At 45.3% G+C, this 25,410-nt stretch overlaps 1 protein-coding gene across 1 annotated transcript in view; it reads right to left on the minus strand.

Annotated features, from left to right (window-relative positions):
* The window catches only part of LTBP2 (latent transforming growth factor beta binding protein 2), a 1,878,832-nt gene that overhangs the window by 320,570 nt on the left and 1,532,852 nt on the right, over window positions 1-25,410 (minus strand). Inside the window, exons 21-22 of the mRNA XM_085626762.1 lie at window positions 23,372-23,497; window positions 6,376-6,498 (exon numbers count right to left, since the gene is read on the minus strand). Of these exons, the coding sequence (XP_085482888.1) occupies window positions 6,376-6,498; window positions 23,372-23,497 (249 nt within the window). The remainder of the gene's footprint in view (window positions 1-6,375; window positions 6,499-23,371; window positions 23,498-25,410) is intronic.

A 25,410-nucleotide genomic window follows, 5' to 3' on the forward strand; every position in this document is an offset into this window, starting at 1 on the left:
AAGCCAGCAGGGGAGCTGTGACCAGAACAGAAGATAGGTATGGCCAAGGGCTTGAGCCAGAGCCCATAGGGTCTCCTCTGGTATGATGAAACCACAGCTGGTTCTGAGGAGGACACCACTGGATGTGGGGAAAGCTGAGGAGATCTACCTCACGAGTGGGAGAAGCACTTGGGGGAAGAGTCTTCATACCTTCTCTTCTCCCTATGCTTCTTACTCTTCTCCTGTCAGGATTTTGATGAAGAAGAAGAGTGCAGCATTGATTCTGACCATGAGCGTGACCCTGTGATCATTGTTAGAACTCGGGGTCTCTAGTTGGCAATGGTATGCACCTTTGTCCAAATAGGGACCCTTGGGTCAAAGTCAGGGAAAGGGGATTACACTACTGGATAACCCCTGCTCACCCCCTTGGTAGCTTGGCACAAGCAGACAGGCTTATCTCAGAGGCAGTGTGTTAAGCATTTGTGAACACATACAGTAATACAGTGAAAACACTACAAACAGACACCACACCGGGATGTATGAAAAATATGTATTCTTTATATAGAATTATTACAAGACCACAAATGACAAAAATCCACAATACTGTAATCACGAGTACTATTTCACGATGGTAGAAGTAATTAAAAAATAGGCTCTTCAATTCAAATAGTCTCTAGCAACAGATAACCCCAACGGGAGTTATCACAACAACAAAGCAAAAGTGTTCTCGAGGTACGGCCCCGGCTGCGGGGTGCGCAACGTCGGGCTCGGAGTCAGAACTAGACCCCCACAGAACAATACCTGAAGAAAGTAAACAAAGACAGCTCACGGCATCTGAGAGATGCGAGGTCATTGGCGCGTTGCAGTGTCGTTCCTTGCTTCGGGGAAAGCGATGCGTTGTCCTGGATGCTTTTGCAGGCAGGGAAGGCGTCGGTCCTGACTGGAGAGGAGGTGACTTTGCGGCGGCGCCGGCACCACGGTTCCTTACGATGTTGGTAGGTCGATGGATTCTTGGTCACCTTTGTCGATGATCGGCTCCGTGCAGATGTCGGTCTTGGAGTCGATATGGCACAGCAGCAGGCGTCGGTCTACGATTCCAGTCGGAGCAGCGCTCACGACTTCGATGCAGATGGCGGCGACGTTCGCTGGCTCTTGGAGTTGCAGAGTTCTTCTGTAGCGACTAAAACAGCAAGTTCCAACAGCACACCAACAAAAGGGGTGAAGTCTTTTGTAGCCCTGAGACTTCAGACAGGAGGCAAGCTCGATTCAAGCCCTTGGAGTAATATTCTGCAAGATGATTAAGTTCCTTTTAAATGGTTCCTTCTCCTCCCCTTGGCAATGAAGACACCACTGCAGGCCAACCCACTGCAGAACACTGGCAGAGGGGCAGAACAACTCCTGCAGCTTCCTTCGGTGCTTCTCCTCGGCAGAGGTTCGTCTTGTGTTCCCAGAAGTGATCTACAGTCTTGGGGTCTGGGCCCGAATATTTATACTAGCAAATCCTTTGTCCTCTGAAGGCAGATGGTCTTGTACCCAGTCCAAACCAGTTTGGGTTGCATTCTGCCAGTGCACAACTTCTTCCTTTGTCAGAGTAGGCTAGGGTCATCAGACGCACCACAGGAGGTGGAGCCAGCATTGTGGAAGGCAGGCACAGCTCAATTCAGGCCCAGGTGCTACTCCTCCCACCACTCCTTGCTCACTTTGCCACTGGATTCAAGCAAGCCTGGCTGAAGACGGCTGAAATGCCAGAAACCGGTCCTAGGTAGCTTGTTTCCGGTCCAGGGAAGGCATGGCTTGGCAGTTCGGGCTGGACTGTTCCCATGAGGCACAGGGTCAGACTGATTTGCATATGGCCATGTCTGAACTGGGGTGGCAGAGTGGACTAAAGAACGGTGATGGATCAAACCCAGATCTGTTGACTGGGTGTGAGTGTTTGATTGGTTCTGATGCTCCGTCCATCACCACCCCCTTTTGTACCGCTACTCCTCCCACCACTCCTCAGGTAGATCGGTCTATTCAGCCTAGTGCTGACTCCCCCTGTCTCCTGGAGCCCCCCAGACCCTGTCACTCACAAAACCAGACATACAATACACAAGCTAGCAGAGGCAGGCTGGATGGTTTAGGCAAAAAAATACTACTTTCTAAAAATGGTATTTTCAAACACAGAATGTTAAAGCCAGCTTCACTAAAAGATGCATTTTATCATTCTGAGTTCAGGCATACTAAACTCGAGTTTCTACCTCGTCCCCCGGGTCAGTTAGGATTATAAGATGTTATAATCAAACTGCCCGTTCTGGCCTATGGGGACAGGTAGCCTTGCAATAGTGAAAAACAAAATAGGTTGTAATTCACTATCAGGCCATGCCACACACATTAGGGCATGTCCTACCTTTCCATACAATGCACCCTGCCCGTAGGCCTACCGTAGGGGTGACTGATATGCAGAGAAGGGAAGGTTCAAGGACCGTCGAGTGGGTACACTCGCCGAGTTGACACTGCAGTTCCAGACTGCGTACGGTGCTCTGCAGTGGCAGGCCCGAGTTACACTTTACGGGCTGCTTCGGTGGGTAGCACAATCGCTGCTGCAAGCCCACCAGCAGCCCACCAGCAGCATTTGAGTTACAAGCCCCGGGCACACGCGGTGCACGATATGAGGGTCTGACAGTAACCCAAATAAGTCAATCATGGAGTCACTAATCAAAGCATCAATTTAACACAGGGAGCACTTGCACTGTGGCACTGAATAGCAGTGGCACGGTGCCCAAAGCATCTAGACCAGCAAAACATATAAAAAACAGAGGAGGCAATCAGAAAAAATGGAAGGGAGACTCACGCCAATGGTACCAGGTCTAACAATCATTATGCATGTTTCATAAGAGTTTTGTCTCTTGTTCCTTAATTGCTTTGGTGTGCATCAGGCCACATTTATTGCATGACTTAATGTCATACTTAGGCCCTAAACAATAATGACAAACTTTATGATGATCTGAAATTGACATCTGTCCATGAAAGGAGTGGTAGGGCTTAAAGCCGGGTTTTGGGGAACAGACATCCCTTGCACTGCACAAAAGAAGGTTTTTCTGTGAGAAATCTCACATGTCGAAGGGCGCAGAAAAAAGGGAAGTGTCATTATGGTGTCAGTTGGTGCTATATGGCTCCTGTGACATCACATACATACGGTAACCGACAATGGAGCCAGCACCACCTACCATTTACCTGCATCTTTTTTTTTAGCTGATTTGGACACGACCAATGGGCAATGTTGATCTTGCTGTTTAACTGCCTTTCTACAACGGGGAAAATGCCTTTAAAGCTTTGAACAGTCATGTGCTTCTCGCTGGACTTCTACACGTTTGAGATGGTGAAAGAATTTGGCAACATGAGTCGGGGTATAAGTACCCATCTACCCATTAGCCGAGGAAGGAAAAAGGACAAATGTAGATGACATACTAAAGTGATGCAGATACCAATATGTACATTAACGTTGGCATGGATTTCCAGTGTGGTAATGTGAAGTATTTTGAAGAGTAAGTGAATCTATGAATGCTAATCCTTGCTAGAGCATTATTCTATAGCTTTGTAGGAATCGCCAATCTTAGAACGCTATCTCGGGTAAACTCCAGTCATCATAAATAAACATCAAGTGCCAGATGTACGACGCGCAAGATTGCGCCTCGCAAATTGCGAGTCTTTTGTGACTCGCAATTTGCAAGACGCTATTTTGCACGTACAACCGGCAATTGCAGACGCTATTTTGCTTGTTCAACTGGCAATTTGCGGTCGCAAAACATTCGTACATGGGTTAGAGAGTTGCGATTTGGAAGGGAACGCCCCTTCCAAATAGCGAGTCTCTAAACACTTTTTTGCGACTCGCAATTCATTTGCAACTCACAAAATTGTGTTAGTACATGGCCATACCAATTTTAGCATGCGCAAACAGATAAGAGACCCGCTTGCGCATGCTAAAATTGGTCGTACATCTGGCCCCAAGAGAGTTAGTGGGTTATTATCAAGAAACAAGTAATTTTCTTTCTTGGAGTTACTGCTAAAGTTCTAGATGCTTCCTCTGACAGTCAGTGTATCAGTAGGGAAGGTGTTGGACTTTAAATCCAATACCAGGTCAACACTGCATTCCCTAAAGCAAGTCGTTGTAATGACTTGAGTGCTAAAGGAACGCACTGTAACAACACGTTCAATATAGTGCCTGCAATGTAATGGCACTGCGTGATTCCGGCTGCATGGTAAAGGGCATTTCCCCTCTGACATGTCGCTTTGAAAGTGACACCAGGACGCTTTAAAAGTGACCCCAGGACACTTTCAGCAGCACCCGCACATTGTCTGCTTCCTTCAGAGCAGCAACGTGCAGGAGGAGAGGAGGGTTTCCTGTCACACTTCCAGCCTGGCACACACAAAGGGCCGATTTAAGGGTTATCAGCCACCCTCTTGTGTGTGCATAATGCTGGATGGCAACTGTCTGCAGCCTCACAAGTAGACGCCAAAGCAATGGAATGCAATATTTATATGTCTGTATGAGCGATTATACAAATATTGGTGAAAATGGCACCTATTTTATTTAATCTTTTGTAGTGCTAGTCATCCTAGTGTAAGGTGTCAGAGCGCTTTACATCACACACAAAGGCACAATAAATTCCTCACATTTGTAACTCAATGTACAGAAAATGTTACATAACACAAATGAGGGTTATAACTTATAAGGTGTAGCAATCGGTAAACATCCTTTACAACGAATTCGATACAACACATACCATTACAATGCGGTCATTACAATGAACACGTTGTTACATCGCATACCATTACAACGCAAGTCGTTACAACGACTTGCTGCAGGAGGCAGAAGGTGTTAGATTTTAAATCCAACACCTTCCCTACTGTTGCACAGACTGGAGTTGAAATAGTAAATTATACTATTCCAAACTCCATTCCCCCCACAGCAAGTCATTGTAATGACTTGCATTGTAATGGTATGTGTCGTAACAACGCGGTCGTTGTAATGACCGCGTTGGAATGGCATGCGTTGTAAACGCGTGCATTGTAACGTGTCCTATTTGTAGCAATCAGTTATCATTCATACTTGTATATATTATATGTTAAGAGTGAACGGGCGGAGAAACAAAGTGAGGAAATAAAACAATGATTGCGGTCTGTATTAAGATTGTATTACTTCCCAAAGGAACCCTTCTTTGCAATCTTGGAATATCAACAAATTAAGAAAAAAACAATAAGGACCATGATGTACAGTTTGCATGAAGCTCCTTGATGCTCGTAAATAGAGTACTGTGCTATATTAGAAGCCTTGCAACTTATGAACTGGAAGTAACAAAATTATCTCAGTGTCAAAAGCAGTAGCACACTTACCTATCTATTTAGAAAACAAATCTGTGATCTGCATGTTATGCGACGTGCTTTGCAAAGGCACATTCAATTACTCAATTAAGTAATCTAGAACAGATTTACTGTCCCAAATGTCCTTATTGTCAATCTCTTTGAGGCAGATTTTTTTTTAAAAATGTATAAAATGACTGTCAGAATCAGCTTTTCAAGCTCCGCCCCTTGTGACTCCACCCCCTTTCCTCTGCCACACCTTGACTTTCAATTTATGGGCTGGCAGAGTACATTTTTTCAACCTCCAGCACTGCCCACAAGTAAATGCTACCACATTTCCCAGGTTTTAGGGATCTATTTTTCTAATACTGGTGCCAGTGCTGCACAAAAGTCAAGAGGGAGTCTGAATCTTTCTCTTCCTATTTCACAAAAATTGCAATATATGAAAGGTCTGAATTTTCTGTAACATCTCCAACACTACATTCTATATTTTGTTTTCAAAATAGGCCCTGCTGACAGTATCCCACAGGAGTCATTCACCACTGAGTTTTCAAGTGCGTATTGGTGTATCGGCATCCATAGAGAGCATGCAAGAATACTCAGTGAATTAAATGCTCACCACTGGCATCTGCTGTGACCTGCAGGTCACACCTATAATTCCTAGCAAGGCCAACTCCAGCTTTCATCCTTCAAAAGTTGGTGAATTGAGTACGGATAAAGTAGGTGGTAAGTGATAGTAACATCTATATTTACAGTGCATAGAGAGTAAATATTGGTCTGAAGTGCTACATAAGACACTTGTTTTTATTATGTGAGTGGACGTATGAAAGGCAGAGGTGTATGTGCGCTGTATGCTTGTGAGCAGTGTGTGTTCAAACATGGCAACATTGATTTTTTGCATGTCAGTATGTTTGACACTGTGTGTGTTCAAGCTTAACATATATGGCACCTGTAAGCCAATCTGTTTCGGAGGAGGGGGTTTGTATACATACATACATGGCAGGCTGATGCAATAACATTTGGCTTCAGGCATGGTTGGGCACCTGTCCTCACCTACACAATGAAGGGTCTCTGCGGAGTGCCGGAATCCACTGTCACATATGCATCTGTAAGATCCTTCCGTATTCAGGCACTGCCCCCCGGTACAACTGGATTCATCTGAGCACTCATCAACATCTGTGGAAAGAAGGGGAACCAACAATGGGAAGTGAGGGGGATGGAGAGAAAGAGGGGAGAGAAGACAGGACTGTGAGGCATGAAAACGTTATAGATTTACTGCTACATTTCTGCACCATAGGCATCTTCCTTACATCTTAAAATCCTGCGGGCCCGGCTACACGTGACGGAGCCTCTGCATAAGTAATTTTGCACCCGGAATTTGCAATAGCATCGGGATTGATAATTACGGGGTACAGATTTACTCATCCATTATGAGTTTTGAACTCGTAAAAGAGGGCCTGCATACCGATTCACAGTTTTTTTAAAAACTAATTTCGGTCCGGCTCCCCACGTACATTTCGCCGAATTATGAGAACACTGGGAATCGGGCCTTGAGCATTTATTTCTGCACAGATGTGGAATTCCGAAACACCTTTTAAGCAGGTAGAAGTAACTCTCTTCAGTCAGGCTCGTGGAGATTCTATGGGGCCGGGTCCCCAGCTTCATCCGCGCCTTCTTTCTGGTTTTCCAGTAGCACACACATCTTGTTCAGTTTAGACAGAATGTACAGTTGAATGCTACCCTATCATATGGCGCCACATAGTCACAGATGCCACTGTCGGTCTGTTCTTTCACTGGCATACCCACTCCCAGAGGAAACTCTGCTCTGTGGCCGAAAGGCAGCAAAGGGGCACTCCACCTCTGGAATACAACGCAGTGCCAGTTGGCTTGTTTGTTCACTTCGACAGCCTCCCCGAAGGAAGCACAACCAGACAACCCCCGTTGGCTCCACTTGTGATACAAGGAGGCTGTTCATGAACTGACTCAAGCTACTCATAATGGAGATCTGGTGTTAACAGTAGGTCATCTTTTGTTCTCCATCATGGAACCTTTGTTAATATTCATAACCTGATAATACCAGTGGGAGCAGTAAGGTTTGCAGCAAAATAAATTCACTGAGATATCCCAAGCATTCAAACAACATTTTTGAAGAAAAGATTCAGCTACTCTAGAATAGTGGTGCGTGAAGTTGCCTTGCTCGGCATCTCGAAACTTCGCTTATTTTATTTTTAAACGTTGCAGGGTTCGTGAAGTGTAAACCTCGCACAGTCTAAAATGAAAAGAACAAGCACTGGCAAAGCCAATAGATCTCGCCTATGCAAGAGATAGTGGCTTTGGCAGTGTGTACACCAGTGTGGCTGCTGTGCAACATGGATGAAAGTTAGTGGAGTGGGGTGGGCCAGGTGGGGTTAGATTGGATTGGGGTAGATTGAACTGGGGTAGATTGGAGTGGGGTAGATTAGGGTAGAGTGGAGTGGGGTAGATTAGGATGAGGTATGATCAGGGTACAGTGGAGTGGGGTGATTGGAGTAGGGTAGATTGGGGTAAAATGGGGTAAATTGGAGTAGGGTGCATTGGTGTAGAGTGGGGTACATTGGAGTGGGATCAATCAGGGTAGAGTAGGGTAGATTGGAGTGGGATCGATCAGGGTAGATTGGAGTAGGATAGATTGGGATAGAGCGGACTGCAGTATAGTGAGGTTCATTGGATTGGAGTGGGTAGATTGAGGTAGACAGGAGTGGAGTAGAATGGAGCGGGCTAGATTGGGGTAGAGTTGAGTGCGGTAGATTTGGTTAGACTGGAGTGGGCTAGATTGCAGTGGAGTTTGGCAGAGTGGAGTTGAGTGGGGTAGATTGGAGGGGGTAGACTGGGGTAGAGTGCAGTAGATAGGGGTAGATTGTGGTGAAGTGGAGTGGAGTAGACAAGAGTGGGGTAGATTGGGGTAGAGTGGGGTGTGGTAGATTAGGGTAGAGTGGAGTGGGGTGTGGTGTGGTAGACTGCGGTAGATTCCAGTAGAGTGGAGTAGGGTAGATTGGAGTGGGGTTGAGTGGGGTAGATTGATCTGGAGTAGATTGGGGTAGAGTGAAGTGGAGTGGATTGGGTTAGAGTGGAGGAGATACTGGGTTAGAGTGGAGGAGCTAGATTGGGGTAGGGTGTAGTCGGGTAGATTGGGGAGGGGTATATTGTGGTAGAGTGGGGTGAAGTAGAGTGGGCTATACTGCATTGGGGTAGACTGTAGTAGAGTGGGGTAGATTGGAGTGTGATAGATTGGAGTAGATTGGAGTGAAGTATATTGGGGTAGATTGGAGAGGTGTAGATTCGGGTAAAGTAGAGAGGGGTAGATGGGTAGAGTGGACTGGGGTAGGGTGGATTAGGGTGAAGTGGGGTACAGTGGAGTAGAATGGGGTGTGGCAGTATGGGATAAAGTGGAGTGGGGTAGTTTGTGGTAGATTGGTGTGGGGTAGACAGGGATAGAGAGGAGTGGGGTAAATTAGGGTGGAGTGGGGTAGATTTGATTGGGGTAGAGTGAGGTAGAGTGGGGAAGATTAGGGTACAGTGGAGGTAGAGTGAGGTAGATTGGGATAATTAATTAATCAAATGTTATTGATTTTCGATTAATTAAAATCATTACATCTCAGCCCGCAAGCAAATTAAAAAGCAGAATAAAAAATGTTGCATCTAAACAAAATGGGTGTAGGGGTATATGTGTATTTGTCTCCCCTAAAAGCTAAAATGGTGTTACATTGCCTAGTTTTATCATCTCAATGTGTCACATACCATGCCCCCTAATATCCTTTACACCAAATCTGCCTCACAAATATCTTAAAACAATATTATAACTACAAAAGTGAAAAGGTAACTAGTTAATAGTCCCTTCATTTTCTACACCAACAGCTCCGTCACCTATCTACCGTTCACAGTGGACCAACATGACCCATTAATCTTCGCGTCACCTAATCATAATCCATAATAAAGCAATGCGGCTCCATGTTCTAAAGTGCTCCATGCAAAGTAAAGTGGTTCCTATTCCATTGTTCCAGCAGGTCAAAATGGTGTCCATCAACCCTGTCCACTGTCAAACCTTACACACTGAACCATCGTGACCCACAATATTCCCTCACCACCCTGATCATTATCATTGTTCAGTCGTCATGCGTCCCCAAGGATCAAAGTGTTCCATGCAGATAAAGTATAAACAAAACAGGGAGCGACCCCACTAGCCAAGAGACAGGGTACCACTGGTAAGTATTAAAAGAAAACTCTCTTGGATAAACGTAAAAAATCTACCTATGATCAAGTATGCAATCAGCCAAACTCGTGACCAAGTATACACTGTTATGTCACACATATGAATGCATCCACCTGAATAGAGACACCAATCTGAACCCAAAAACCAACAATATAACACACAAATATAAAAAACTCAAATATATAACACAATCAGGGTTTATTAAAAATAATTTGAAATAACAATAAAGAAGTTTGACGCTGATAAAATACATACATTCACAATTAAAAAACATTTAAAAACATCATGAAAGACAAAGAAATATTTGTGAAACACTTAAATTCCTCCAAAAACGGTTATTCCCAACAGGAATCACATATATAGACACCATCAGTCTATTTGCTTGTAGTTGCATTAGACATGAGGCTGTTCCAGGATATAACCCAATAAAGAAGTTCAGGCGTCAACGCGTTTCGGTGGTAGAAAATTATAAAACTACCACCTTCATCAGGACATATACAATGCTTGTTTCTCTCTCAACAGATTACATTTTTATACACCGTTAATCGTGTCTAAGGAGGGGATGATGGTTACACAACCAATCCGTCCAGAACTATTTTAAAATTCACACGTGGTCTATTTAGATCCAGTGTTAGTTCACCTTGTCGGTGATTGAAATCCTCTGTTAGTTCGTATATATTTTTTCATATCGCTCAAAGAAAATTCATAACGGAGTCTAATATCTAGAGTCCGTTATTCAATTCCAAAAGTGGCACACAGGTTTCACACCTTAAACATATGGTGAAAACAGATAACCGTGTGTCAAACAATCGCCTTCTAGCGTCTCATCTGCGGGATTTAGACCAACCTGCTGCTGCCCTTGTCTTCCCGACCCCTCCCACCTCCAACACAGCATGAGCACTGCAATGGTGGTCGCCGCACAGGTACGAGGCTGGCAGCTGGGTAACGTTTGTAGTGTACTTTACTTATGTCTGCTACTCTTCTTTTGCTGTTATAAATTTTGTTGTGGTTGGGGAAGTAGAGTTAGCCTCAGGGACGATTTGCAAACGATCAAGAGGGATCTGATGCAGGAGCTGTGAGGGATTTGGAAAGAGGTGTCGGAGCTAAGAAACATAGTGGACACCCTGCAACAGTACGAGGTCTCCAGAGATGAGGACATCGAACAGCTCCACCAGGAACTCATTTGACTTACGAACCAGCAAATCAATTTCCAGGCCCACGCCGAAGATCGGTCGAGGTGCAACAATATTAGAATAAGAGGGACCCCTAGGGCGGTGAAGGCAGAGGACATAGGAGAATATGTATCGGCCCTCTTTACGCAGATCCTAGGGGATACACAGGTGGAGAACATACAGCTGGACAGAGAACATAGAGTGGGCGCCTCTACTATTGTGGTGTGCGTTCACAGCTTTCCCTTGAAGGAGAGGATCCTCCGCAAGGCCAGGAACACCAACCGAGTACAATTTCGAGGCCATCCACTTTAGCTGTTCCAGGACCTTTTGGCAATCACATTGCAGAAAAGATGAGAGTTCCGCCCCATGACTTCCTTTCTCCGCAACAAAATGTCACATACTCTGGGTCCCATCCCTTTCGCTTGATCTTTACATGGGAGGATAAGCTCCACAAGATCCGCTCTTTTAGGGCGGCCTGTGATATGCTGCAGATCGATGCTCCTGATGGCTTCTCCCTCGGTGCAGCGACGATGGGCTCTTGTACTGGAAGATGCAGAAAGAAGAAACTTCACGGCATGGGGTTCACAAGGCTCGACCTTGCCATAATAGCTCTGTTGTGTGCAGATTTAGATTCCGTATATATGTTTCCCGATTTATGCCCTTATATCGGTACAATTCACATTGCCCTTATTTGGACATAGAAATCCGGCCCTTATTTAGACATTGTCCGTGCAAACCAAATACAGGCATGGTCACCTACATCCATCCATTCATGTCATATTGAATTCTTGGAAAACCAGACCCTTAAGCCTTTAGGAATATTCCCCAACTTGAATATTGATTTCTCCAAGAACTCATTAAGTATGCATGAACATCTATTCCTTAGGGGTTCATTCATGACGTTCCTCTGCCCGACTTTTACGTCAATACTGGCATTCCTAGACACCTTCAAGGTATAAATATACCAGCACTTGCCCTGGCAAATTGCGGTTCCCGGAGGATTCGATCCAACCCAGACTACGCATGCACTGACCTGACGCTGCCACCCTCCTCGCAGAGAATCCAGCTCCAGTGCTCTCTGACTTCCCTTGCAGGGGGTTAGACTATTGAGTCCAGAAAATAGATTCCAACCTCTCTCATTCTAAGGTATGGAGCTGACTAGAACTTAGAAAAACTTTTGGCAGCTCTTGGCTAAACTAAAATATAGCTAGCTATACTTTAGAAATGGCACCTACTTCAAACCTCGCACTGCACTTAGGTTAGGTACACTGGGGTAGAACAATTTATAAGCATCAGATGAGTATCACATTTTAGCTTATTTTATTTATGTATGTATTTTGATTAATATATGTCATAGCTACAAACCATGCTATTGCAGTATTATTTTATCTTACTGCTAACCTCGTACATATTGTACTTCGCAGTCTGTCTTACGATTGTAGCAATTCATATCTCTTGCATGAGAAATAAGACTGTTCAATAAACCCTTTTATTGAAACGCCCGTCTCTCTATTTCTGTGCAACTGTGCATGCACGATTGACTGAGTGAAACTGTTATCTATTGTTTCCACAATTCTGAGATTGTTCCGATTCTAAGGGAAACAAAGTTGTCATGTTTATGCGGTTGTTAGAGACTAATCCCTTCTTGTATATTCGAGAAGTTTCTAGTGACCTCTGAGTTAGCTGGCACACACAAGTAATTAAGTTTAATATACTCGATAGAGACCTACTGACCTTAGTCCTATGTCAAATCTATAGTGTATGTTATTCCAATGCGCAGAGCCTATCAGGGATATAGGAACTACACTACAGCTCAGGAAAGGACGGCAGTTCTGGAGAGCTTTGCGGTGGACCCGGTGTCACAAGATACCACCTCAGGTGCTGAGGCGGCTCCCCTGGCTGTATTGTATGTATCCATGACGCTGGCCAGGGCGGGGACCAGGCTCTGGAGACTGGGCAACTATGGACCCCACTCTCAGTTATTTTTCTGGTTTGACGCTGGCACTGTTGGATGCCTTGTCACTTCCAAGGACTCTGCTCAGATGCCTTTTTATTTGTTTCTCATTAGGGACGTCCAGAGGGTCCAATATCCTTAGCTTCTAGGTTATACATGATGAGGTTTACACACATAGGGGGGTACTCTCACCCTAGTTCATACTACTGGGTGAAACAGTCTTGGGTTTTGGAACTTGACACTAGCATGCATCTGCCCTTAGATCTCAGGTTACCTGTTGAGGGTGATTTCCCTGAATGTGAAGGGGCTTAACAATTTTGTCGAGAGGCGGGCAGTCCTCTTGTACCTGGAGCGTTGTGGGGTAGATGTCTGCCTTCTCCAGGAGACCCACCTGATCGCGGGGGACTGCACAGGTTGAAATCTAGAGGATTCCCTCAACAATTATTCTCTACTGCAGGTCGAAAGAGGGCAGGGGTGGCCATCCTGGTTTCAGGTACATTCAAGGGAAAGGTTGGACATAAATTGATAGAGCTCAAAGGGCGCCTACTGGTTTATCGCGTTCAGTTAGGCACCCAGACACTCACCCTGGGCTCCCTCTATGCTCCCAATGAAAGACAGGATCTCTCCCTACGGGCAGCCATAGCAAACATCATTACCTCACAACACCGCATAGTCTTAGTAGGGGGCGAATTTAACCTGGTATTCAATAACAACATATTTTGCTCGGCTCACAAAGAGGGAGGGGTGGAGGCCCTTACAAGGGAGGGCGCAGCTTGGCTTTGGGAGATGGAATTGGTAGACTTGTGGAGATAACATCGTCCTCATACTCGTGACTACACAAGTCTTACACCCGCCTAGATCATTTCCTGAGTTTCAGGGAACTAAAGTCTGTGGAGATCGAGCTGAGATCTCTCTCTGGTCACTCAGCACTCTTTCTGGAGCTGCATTCCCGACAGGTAGGAGATGCTCCTCCGCAGTGGAGACTTTGGGAGACCCTGCTTCAGAGGCCTGAGGTGGTGAGCCAGATTATGAAGGCCATTGGTGACTATCTTAAACTCAATGATGCACCTGACATGTCTGTGTCCATACTATGGGACACCCCGATGGCTGTTATTAGGGGCGAGTTAATTGCGCTCGCAGTGGCAGAGAGAATAAGCTGTGGAAGGCCAAGAGGGCTGAACTCCAAAGGCAGGTGCGTGAACTGGAACATATCCATCACCGTACTGGGGCCCGAGGATTTGGTGCAAGCTGGAAATGGCCAGAAAACAGCTGGAGGACTTAGGGCTTAGGGCAGAGGATTCTCTCCTTAGACTGAGGCACTCCTTGTGCATGGGGGGAATAAATGCAGGAGGCTCCTGGCAAACAAGCTTAGAGCCCGAAGACAGTCAGCGAGAGTTGATTCTCTGCGGACCACTGAGGGGGTGCTTGTCAAAAGAGACAAGCTGATTTCATCCCAGTTCAGAGAGTTCTACAACCCCTTATATTCTGAGCTGTCCCTCCCCACCTGGAAATCTGGCCTGTTACCTTCAAACTGCGACCATGACCCGGCTGACTGAAGGGCAAGCGGCCTCAATGCACTCGCTGATACGCATAGAGGAGGTCATAGCTGCTATCTCCAGACAGAAACCTCTTAAGTCCCCAGGTCCTGACTGCTTACCAACAAATTTTTATAAAAATCTTTTGCCCTGAACTTGCACCTATTCTCACAAGGCTTTGTAATTCAATATCGGATGCAGCCACACTCCCAACCTCTATGCAGGAGGTGACCATTGTCATCATTCCTAAGCCTGGAAAAGATAGCCAGCTTTGCGCGAACTATCGCCCCAATTCTCTCTTGAAAGTTGATGCGAAACTATTCACTGGTGTCTTAGGCCCTGTTCAGGCGGGCTACATCCCACAGAGGCAGTGCGCGGATAACACAAAGCAACTCCTCCATGTCATAGATAAAACCAACTGAGTCGAGAGCGAAACAGCGTTGTTATCGGTCGATGCTGAGAAAGCATTGGACCGAGTGCATTGGCCCTGTCTGTAGGCAACATTGGCCCATTTTGGCCTAGGGGCATGAATCCGCTCCTGTGTCCTCAGCAACTACGGGGCTCTACATTGCTCGGTGCAAGTCAATGTGCGAAACTCTGCACGCTTTCCAATCAGGAGGGGCACGAGGCAGGGGTGCCTTTTGGTCACACTTCTGTTTGTGCTCTAAATGGAGCCATTTGCTCAGGGGGTGAGGGACCATCCTAGCATTAAAGAAGTTCTCTTTGGCGGGGAGGAACATCTGATCAGTTTCTATGCTGACGATGTCATAGTGATGTTAACCGACCCCCATGAGTCTCTACCCCATCTCTTAGAAGAGCTGACGGAATATGGGGAGGCCTCAGGGTTCCGTATGAACCTCCATAAGTCACAGGCCCTTAATTTAACTATTTCGCCCACCACACTGGCGGCATTGAACCAGACCTACCCGTTGCAATGGGGGGCAGACTCCATTCCCTATCTGGGAGTGCAGTCAGCTTCAACACTGGAGAAAATGAAAATCCTTAATTATTGAGATATACAAAAGACAGTGTGGGCTGACCTAAACCGCTGGAAACACTATCTGCTGCCGCTGCATGTCGCATTGCGGCCCTGAAGATGACAATCCTCCCCAGGATACTCTTTCTCTTCCAGACTCTTCCCCTAACCCCGCCGACGGGTATGATCTCCGCCCTACAGGCTTTGTTACATCATTTTACCTGGGCGAGTAATCGCCCCCATAAGCAAAAGGAGTTGAGCTGGCAATGATTTTGTCTTTTTTTCTTGTAGAATCTGTAGATGAGGCTCTAGGGCATTCTTTCTCCTTTCCCACAGGAGAGGTGGGGACGGATGTTGTAGACCCTAAGGAGACTTCTTGGTGTTTCTCCTTTTTAAGGCATTTGCTCTCCTGGGAGGGTTTGAGGTGTTTCCTGCCCTCAACAGGGGTATCATTCTGCAACCTGGATCTTTTGTGCGGTCTGGATGAGCTATCACTGCCTTCCTCAGAAGACTTCTGTTGCTTAGTGGACTGGAGCCACAAAAGCAACTTCCCCTCTCTATCCCTCAGAGTTTTAGAAGAAAAGGTCCGACAGATCTTGCATTGTCTTTCCTCATGAGAAGGATGGAGGAAGTAAATACAGTCTTTATGTGGATCATCTACATGGACTCTCTTTCCGCCACAGGTCTTACATGGGCGGAAGAGGCCTTTTTCGTATCTGACATGTTGAAAAGATCAGCCTTGAGGAAAATTCCAGAAAGAAATGAGAAGAACTCAGAGACTACCTTTGCACACGACGCGCAGTGAAAATCTGAGGGAATCTGCCCCTGCCAGGAAGGTTCTAGAGGGTGCTAGCAGCTGATTAACTGCATTCAACATTTAGTCCTTTTTAAAGGACATAGATAGGCTATGTAAAACATGGCTCAGGGCCATTATAGCCTATGGCATTATTTAAATACTGCTTGATTATGTTACTGTGGGACTCCCATCTCGGCAACGGGAAATGATTCAGGCATGTGACTCAATGAAAGATACCAATACTGGATAACAGTAGTTACAGGTAAGTAACTCATTTTATTATACATTGTATTGCAAAAATGACTAGCATGTCTCAGTCATTAGGTATCATTGTGAAAACAAAAGTGATGTTGTCCTCACTGTGCAACAAATGTGTGTCTAGGTTATGCACAGTGTGATAATTACAAAAACTCATGTGGGTGAAAGTGTTTAATTAATGTGGTAAAAAGTTTTGCTATGTTTACAAGCAAAGGTCAAGTGTAAGGCCTCAACCCTGCAACTGGATCTACCTGGACCTGTCTTAGCCGTTGTGCCCCTGTTGGAGTGACTTCTTGATCCCCAAAAGGTGCCTCCCCAGGACTCTTAGCTGGTATCAGTTGAGCTCCTCCTGGGAAATCCTGAAGTTTTGAACTCTGCATGCAGGAGTTTGAGAAGGTAACTTTCTCAGTGAGACTAACCTGGTCTCTGTATCTGGCCCACACTCCAACACGGTCGGCCTGCAGTTATGACTTTGTTCCAGTCTAGTGTGACCGGATACCTACAGTTAATGCTTTCTGCTTCTTGGCACTATTTTTACTAAAAGCTTTAAAATTCTTACTTTAGGGTCTACTGATTGAAATTAATTCATTCTGCCCTCATTTCATTTATTAACATTTTCTGTATTGTCCTAAATTGGTTTGGGATTTTTCTTGTGTTGTTTTTATCTCTTTATTACTGTTTGTGTGTGTGATTTGTTAAGCACAGGTTATTTAGTGACTTTTGTTGTTCATCTTGACATGGATTGTTGTTGTTGCTTGAGGAAGGATACCACCCCTCTCAACCAAAAAAACATTTCCTTACAGGAATTATGCACATGTAGCCATTTGAACTTCCCATCTGACCTTTTTTGTGTGTGTTTAATGTTCCTACTTTCGTCTGCACACCACTATGACGTTTTGAGTGCAAACTCCCCAGAAAACTGTTGGTGGCTTTTTTCTAAAGCTCAAAGATTTAAACCTTTGAGTCCCGCGACAAGCCTAATTTCCGCACGGATCACTGGCTCCTGGGACGGGGCAGTTAGAACAGAGTACTATACACCAATCCCCGCAAACTTAAATTGACAGGTCCCACGGCACGCACGGTTGAGGTCTGGCATGAAGTCACTAGAAAATTAGGATGGCGCGGGCGCCTGACGAAGGCTACTCCCCTGTGGGAGCCTGATATTTTAGGTCATCTCAGCGCCTGTCCAGGGTTCGACAAGTGGGACTTGATCGGAATTTCCACGATCAGAGATATCTGGGTTCAGGGGAGGCTGGCATCGTTCCCGGAGCTCCAAGCTAAATATCAACTGGCTCCATCGGAGACTTTCAGGTAGTTGCAGATCACTCACGCAGTGTCCTCAGCCCTGCCTCAAGATGGTCCTGTCCCCGATTCGTCCCCTCTGGAGGACCGCCTGTTGCTGGATCCCATGGACCGTAATGCCATCTCGCTCACCTACAAGAAGTTGATCAACAATAGCCCGACCCGATGTTGAAACTTAGGGAGGGGTGGGAGAAAGATCTGGGTGAAATAGAGGATGACATGTGGCTGGACGCTCTAGCCTGACCCCGAAAAATAGCCATCCCTATGCGCTTGCGCCTGCTCCAACTCAAGATCCCTCACCGGGCACATTTCGATGCCAAACTCCTGTTCCGACTGGGTAGGCGCCCCGATCCACTCTGCCTCCGACATTGCAATCATGAGGGTACTTTTTTCCATATTCTATGGGACTGCCCACATACATGAATACTGGGTGAAAATCGCCCGCCAACTTGGGAGAGCGGGAGGTAAATTCCTTGAACTGTCACCCCAATTGTGTCTACTTAACATATGGGGGGCGTCCGATCTCACGCAGGCTGAACAGACATGGGCCTCTATGGGTTTTATTATGGCAAAGCGGAATATTGCACAACACTGGGGGGTGGCCACAGTTCCGCGCCTGGCTGACTGGGCAAAAGACATGGATACTGTCATGGTAGCTGTAAAATCAGTATTCATAAGTCAAGGCTGCCCCAAAAAGTGGGACCAGAAGTGGGGGAAATGGAATAGATATAGAGGGGACATCTGCATTTCACCAACGATGGAACTTCGGAGGGACAGATGGGCACTGATGGCCCAGTTGACGGCGGAGGTGCTGACTTCTCCCCCTTAGGGGTAATGTTCTGGGTCTCTCCATCCCCCGTTCCCTGTACACTGTTGGCTTGCACCCGATGCATAACTTGACCTTTCATTATTTTCAGGAAAGGTATAATGATTATTTTTTCGAATGGACCCCCAGTTTGCCAAGGGGTGAATGGCATTATGTGGAAGGCATGTCTACATTGGAAGGGGTATTACTCACAGTGACTATATATTGTATGTACCGGTCTTTGGTTGCAATCCTACCCATAGTGCCAACTAACCAAGGAAATCATGCAATAGAGCTGAAACTCTGTCACTGCATTCCTGAAACATGAGGCAGTGGTGCTTTGAAAAAATACAAGGTCGAACATGTAGCTGTTAGGCAGTTGTAAGCAACCGGAATGCTTCTAGATAGAGCAGTGGAAGCAGTCACAGTCTTAACTAAATACTATGAATGCCTTCTGGAGGGACTTTCCTGCCAGTGTACAGCATATCTTAGCATAGCATATCTTAAACAAAGAATGACCCAAATGTGTTATAGTGTGTTTAGGCACTGGCTTTACCTTTTTAGCTACAGTTTAGTTAACAAACAACAGTTCATCAACTCTGCCTTGTTGCATGTAGTCAGTGTGGTATGACGCTGCATGCCTGGGGTCAGCCCTATTCAGATGTTCCTCCTCCTGGCTGAAAGTGGAGGAGTGATAAAAGATCCAAAAGCATGTCATCTGCACAGGGGGGACACGATTATCTACACCATTTCCCCAATAGAGACATTGAACCAACCCACTGCAGCTAATCCACACCACAAAAGGCTCAATGACCATGGCAAAAAGGAGTAGAAAGGTGGAGTCTGGTAATGTGCTCCTTGCGAAAGGAATTGGAGAGAGCTCCATTTATGTGTACAATCACAACCGAGGATGCATTAAGGAGTCTGACATAGGCAATACGTTGAGGCCCATATAAGATATACTTAAGGCTACAGAATATGTAATTGCTATCCAGGAAATCAAATATTTGTTCAAAGTCGATCAACATTACAGCTGATGGACCATATAGCTCCGGAGTGTGGGCTTGCACAAAATAAAATCTGCATAGATTGTGTCTTGTTGCTCACTGTTGCATAAAGCCATTTTAATCCAAGCGGTTCTCAAGGTCTTTGGCCCGAATCTTGGCTTCAACTCTGATGAATAAAATCGGACAGAATGATTTGCATTTATCATGGGGTCTGCCCGGTTTGGGAATTACTACAATTGTTGCCAGTCTGAGGACTCCCAGGAGGCAATTGTATTACCTTTTCTACCATTGCCAGCATAAGTGGCAAGAGAAGAGAGGCTGTATGCCATATGTTTAAACCTTTGAGACTGATTGCATCGATGACGGTATTTCCTCTCGTTCCTCTACAATTAATCGCCGGTCTAAGTCACAGCTCTCCCCCAATCCTAGGCGCTATACTGGATGCAACCATGGAATCCGTTGACGTTTTAGTGGCTTACAGATTCTGGTAACAGGCAACAAAGGCACTGACTTTGGGCATCACCTCAGAAATCAAATAGTCTGTTTCATTGATGTGCAGGCCATACAATGTCCCTCCAGTACCTGCTGGTGCGCAAGAACTGTTGCAGGACATGGTTTGCTTTCATAATAATACTGTCCTTTTGAAACTATAGAAAAAGGTCTTGGATTGTGAAAGACCGGATTTCACTGACTCTTCTGGCTGATATTATTGCTAGAAGAAAATAAATCTTCCAAGAAAGATACTTCAATTCTCTCTGAGGATAGGTTTGAGCAATCTTCTCAACAACTGTGAGAAACCAATATTTAGTTGGCATAACGTAGGTGGGTGTCTCACTGGAGGAATAGTTCTGAGAAGTCCTCTGATAAACTATTTCATGACTCACTGTGGATGATGGTTATACATACACAGTGAAGGTTGATCTGCTGATCGTGTAAAGGGTGAGATGGTTGGATGTACCTTAATCGAAATGCCCTTCAATCCAGCATGTGCGAAATTTATGGCAGAATTTATGGTAGAATTTGTTGGGATAAAGTAGTGAGTAGAAGACGGTCTTGTTGATTTAACTAGCTCTGACTTGAGACAATAAACAAGTTACTTGTGTACACTGTGGTTCTCCAGTATTGATCTTTCATAGATTCACATGCTTGAATCTTCCCTGCGATCATGGTGGGAGTCCCATGGTAATAATAACAAGCAGTGCCATAGATAAGCATTGAGAAACATAGAGAACTTAAGTGACATTGGTAACCAAGTCACTCTGTTTTATAAAACCTGTCATGTGGTCACATAATAGGACCAAGCAGAGCACCACCATTTTGCATGTTCACGTTAACTTGACATCTTTTCCTTAACACTGTACATTGATATTTGACACACATTTCATTGTGCGCCTGTGTACGATAATCTTCTCTGAAATGGCTTTACTTACATTTCCACTTTGTAGGCATATCATCAGCTGCCTTGTCATCATGGGCATGTAAGACAATGCTTGTGTCGACAATTTTGTTGTTAATGCGTCAGCCGATGATGGAATGATTTTTGACTACGGATCCGTTGAACTAAAGGCTCCTTAAAAGGAGTCACAGGTACTAATGAGGAAGAAGAATGAGCCTTTTTTGTGAGAGGTTGAAGGTCCAGCAGGCTCTCTACTCACAGATGTTTCAGACCCAGAATCCTTACTGTGAGATCTCACACTCTTGGAGTACTTTTCATATGAGGTCTGGCCCTCACTTTCCTGCTTCTTCCCAGATGAGGATTGACTCCTTACCTCATCATCATCAGAATTGGAGTCAGACTTTTTCTTCTGTAACCAAAGAAGAAGCCTGGTCGTGCAATCTTTCAAGGTCTTGGCCGAAAAAATCCTACAATGCTTACACTCCTTAGGCTTATGGTGAAGATGTAAACCGTAAAGGCCTGAACAGAATCTCCTTAGATCCATCTGACATGCTGGTAACCAGGAAAATAACCCAAAAGACTGTACCTTTGAGATGTCTGAAGGTCAAAGAATCACATCTGTTGAGAGTACCAGAAAGGTCAAGAGTTGACAAAACACTGAGACTGAGCAGAGCTCAGGGATACTCCCTCACAAACAAACTGCAGTAAGAAATCTGACGTGTGGTGGCTCTGCTGGGGATGGGTGCTTCAGTGTCCCTACTCTGATTGGTGGAAGTTTAGTTGCATTAAAACAATGTGAATTGGTTACCAATGTCTATTGTTTTCAATGTGATTTCTAATGTTTAAGTCTTGGTACTGCTTTTATTACTGTTACCGTGAGACTCCAACCATGTCATTGGTGGAAGATTCAAGCATGTGAATCTATGAAAGATACAATACTGAGAATACGGGTTTCTAAAATGAGATGATGCTTGGAATTATAGATCTGACATATATCTTTTGGGACATCAGAAAACTAGAGAACTTGAAAGATAAGGGTGTATGTCTCTAGAATGTATAACTAGAGGGTTCTGTGAACCCTTTTGCAATGAGAACCTTCTACCACAATTACCATAAAAATTCTGCCTCTCTATTTTACACTCATACCTCATTTCCTCTCTCCCTTCTCTCTCTCCAGCTCTTGTTTCTCACTCACTCCAGTCACTCTCATTTTCTTCTCCACTATCTTTCTTTCCTCTTTCTCCTGTCTGCCTTTCCTCTCTGTCCTAGTCTCCTCATTTACTCTCTCCTTCTCATCATTCCACTCTCCAGCCTTAACTCCTCATGTATTTCTTCTTCCGTAGTTGCCCTTCTCCTCATATGCTTCCCTCTTTCCTCCACCCATCCCATTTTTCACAATTTCATACTTTCTTCCATCCCATTCCCCTTTTTTGCCTCCTCTCCTCATGAACGTTCACAGGAGTCCATGGATAGTCGAAGTGACATAATAATTCTTGTAACTCCCAATAAATTCATATTAAGGACCATTTTACTCAACTTCAGCTTCTTAACAGCCTCTTATAGCCCTGCTTCCTTTCCCTAAACAGCACCCTTGTAGCCCTGTTTCTGTTCTGTAAACAGAGGTCGTACTGCACTATTTCCATCTGGAAACAAGTGCTCTTACCACCTTGCTTCCTTTCTGTAAACAGTGCTCTTACAGCCCAGCTTCCTTTCTGTAAACAGTGCTCGTACAGCCCAGCTTCCTTTTTTGTAAAAAGTGTTCTTACAGCCCTGCTTAATTTCTGTGAACATCTCTCTTATAGCCCACTTGCTTCCTTCCTGTGAACTGCGTCAATTAGAGCTGTGTTTCTTTTATTTGAACAGCGCTCTGTTTCCTTCGGGCAAAATAGACGCAGAAAAAACCAGGCCAAGTGAGAGTAAAAGGCCGCTTTATTAGGATAGGTATGCAATTCTGAAACTCAATAACATTTTAAAATTCTTAAATTCATCGCCTCACTAATACAATAAACAAATCCTTCCCCCACCCTTAAATTCCCCAAACGATTCTTTAAAATTTCCAATCTTCACCATCCCCTTTCATCCATTGACTTTCACACGGGATTCAACCATCGCTCCTCTGTGTTCCCTCTGCCTAAAGCCTACTCTGCAATTCCCTAAACCCTTCTGGCCTGTCACAAGCTCCTCCATTTCAGCCACTTTTCCATAGCAACAACCTAAAGCCCCAAAACTGCAGACCCTCCAAAAGCGAAAAAATAGGGCAAAACAAAATAAATAAGAGGGTGGGAGAGAGGGACAAGCTAAAAAAAACCCTACACCTAACAGGACCACAGCGTCAAATGATCCAATTCTAAAAACAAAGCCCTAACAGTAAAATATACCCCACCTCCTGCACAAAAAGGACTAATGGGCCCTACTCAAAGGTACCCTGCACCATTCGCCTGAAGCGGCCAACCCCAGGAGCCCTCATTGTTCTTGTCACTTCTATCGTGAACTCGAAGACCATGAGTAACAAAGGACAAACAAGAAGTGGAAGGTACTACCCCGTTTACCCCTTTGTCATGTACACATCTCCCCTTTCACTTCCTTACGAGCTCCTCACCTTCGCAGCTCACCCCTCCAGCTGCATTTGAATAGCCGGTCGTACAAAGACAAAAGTAGGACCCGTTGGTGTTCAGACACTCTCCGTTGGGGCCGCAGACGTCAGCTGTCAGACACTCGTTTAAATCTGCAGCAAAGAAAACAAAGCCATTAATTAGCACACAGGAGTACGGAGAGGTGTCACTGTCTCATAAACTCTGGGATGACCATTACGATTATATAGCTAGCAGAGGAGTAGTTTCTGCAGGAAGAAAGCTAACGTCTTCGGGTAATAACTTAAGACATCTTTGGAAACAACGGTAAAATGTATGTAAACAGTCCTCAGTTGAATGTAAAAAAATAATGAAACAAAGTTTCTAACCTAGAACGGTAATCAATACTTTTATTTTTAACATTTCCAAGTGTGTAGAAAGGAAGCTATTCGAAGCATGTAAATACTTAGTGCCCTCACACATCTCTCCCTAGCCCAAAACATATGTCTGCCACATTCATTCACAGTGGACAGACCCTGCCCATATGGACTGGTACTACCTATACCCCTTCCTTCCTTGTCCAGACCCACACAATATCAAGCACAAGAGTTTAGTTGGAGAAGGCGGTCGTAGATAACCCCGGCCGTATTTATTAACAAAATAAATCAAACAATGAATATTAATAATTTTTATAAAATTTACACAATCATATAATTGACATTTGATTACATTTGATATGTACAGATATCAGATGGCTATCCTTAACATAACTCTAATACAAGTTATTCCTATCCGAATCTAAGCATAACATCATTCATAATCATAATGGAAATCATTTTCTGCGTATTCATGTTTGAGCCTACGGCAAGGTCAATAACTGGTGTCAGATCCTTATCAATTAAACCCCGCCCTCCCACCTGAGTGCGCATGCGCAGAGGGCCCGTTCACCGTGAGGGTACTTCCCCCCCCCCCAGTTACCCTGTACGCTCTGTATACTATCTCCATCAGGGACCCTTGTAGTTCTGCGCCCTTTACTGGCGCCATTGTGCACGTGCGGGGTGGCCAACCAGCCTAGGAAAAGCGTAACTCTCTCCTCCCCCGCACCCATACAGCCACAAAGGCTGTAACTGCCCCTGGAGTTCTAGGAGGGACGACTTGTCCCTCCCCCTTGAGCGACCCCATTCAAGAATGGCGCCGCCCCCTAAGGACCTTAAATTTACTACTCACCAATCATGACCTTACCGCCTGACCACGGAATCGCACTAAAATACGACAATTTTTACCTTAAAAAAGGGGGAAACAAGTTATTTACACATCACAACCTGAAACGAAAAGAGAAGACAATCGTACACTAGACAACCTTTGCTTTTAGGGGATGGTGGGTGGGCAAATATTAAATTATGACCTCCTAGCGAGGTCGCACTACAGGCTGGAGAGCGCGGAAGGCAAAGAGGAAGATTCCTCTGCTCCCCAGCCTTTTATCGGCAACTACTAGCCCCCTAGACCCGTTCTGTCCAGTCTGGGGGGGGGAGGGGGCAGGCAACTTGCGTGACCCGGAAGTGATTCCTTTCACTTCCGGGCCACAACCCGGCCTGCCAATGAAAGGGGCGCACCTGTTGCGTCACTGCTGTGAGCGACAGGCCCGCCTCCCCGGTCGTCAGGGGCTGGCAGGACCGCCATATTATCGGCGGGTCCGATGCCGGCCCCACCTTTGCTATTCTTTCAGTCGACCATGAAACCTGAGATCCCTTTACATGTAATTGGTGAATCTCGGAGTTCTTTTCAGAAAATTGGGGAGCATGCTTTGCCTGCGCTCACTTGCAATACGGTCTTTTGAACAATCAAAGTCACATACTTATATTCTGCTCGCGAACTTCAAGTCCTGGGCTCGCGTTTAATCCTGATCCTGATCATCCCAGTCTTTTAGCTAGACAAAACATGTATTTCAAAGAGCGCCCAAGGGCCTCACTTCTTGTAATTTCAGTCACTTTCCGTATCTCTTTACCAAAGTCCAAATGTGTTTGTTGTGATTGGTGGTAAAAAGTCAACAAGGGCAGATTTTCAGAGA

Source organism: Triturus cristatus, chromosome 9 (genome assembly GCF_964204655.1).
Source record: "Triturus cristatus chromosome 9, aTriCri1.1, whole genome shotgun sequence".
NCBI lineage: Eukaryota > Metazoa > Chordata > Amphibia > Caudata > Salamandridae > Triturus > Triturus cristatus.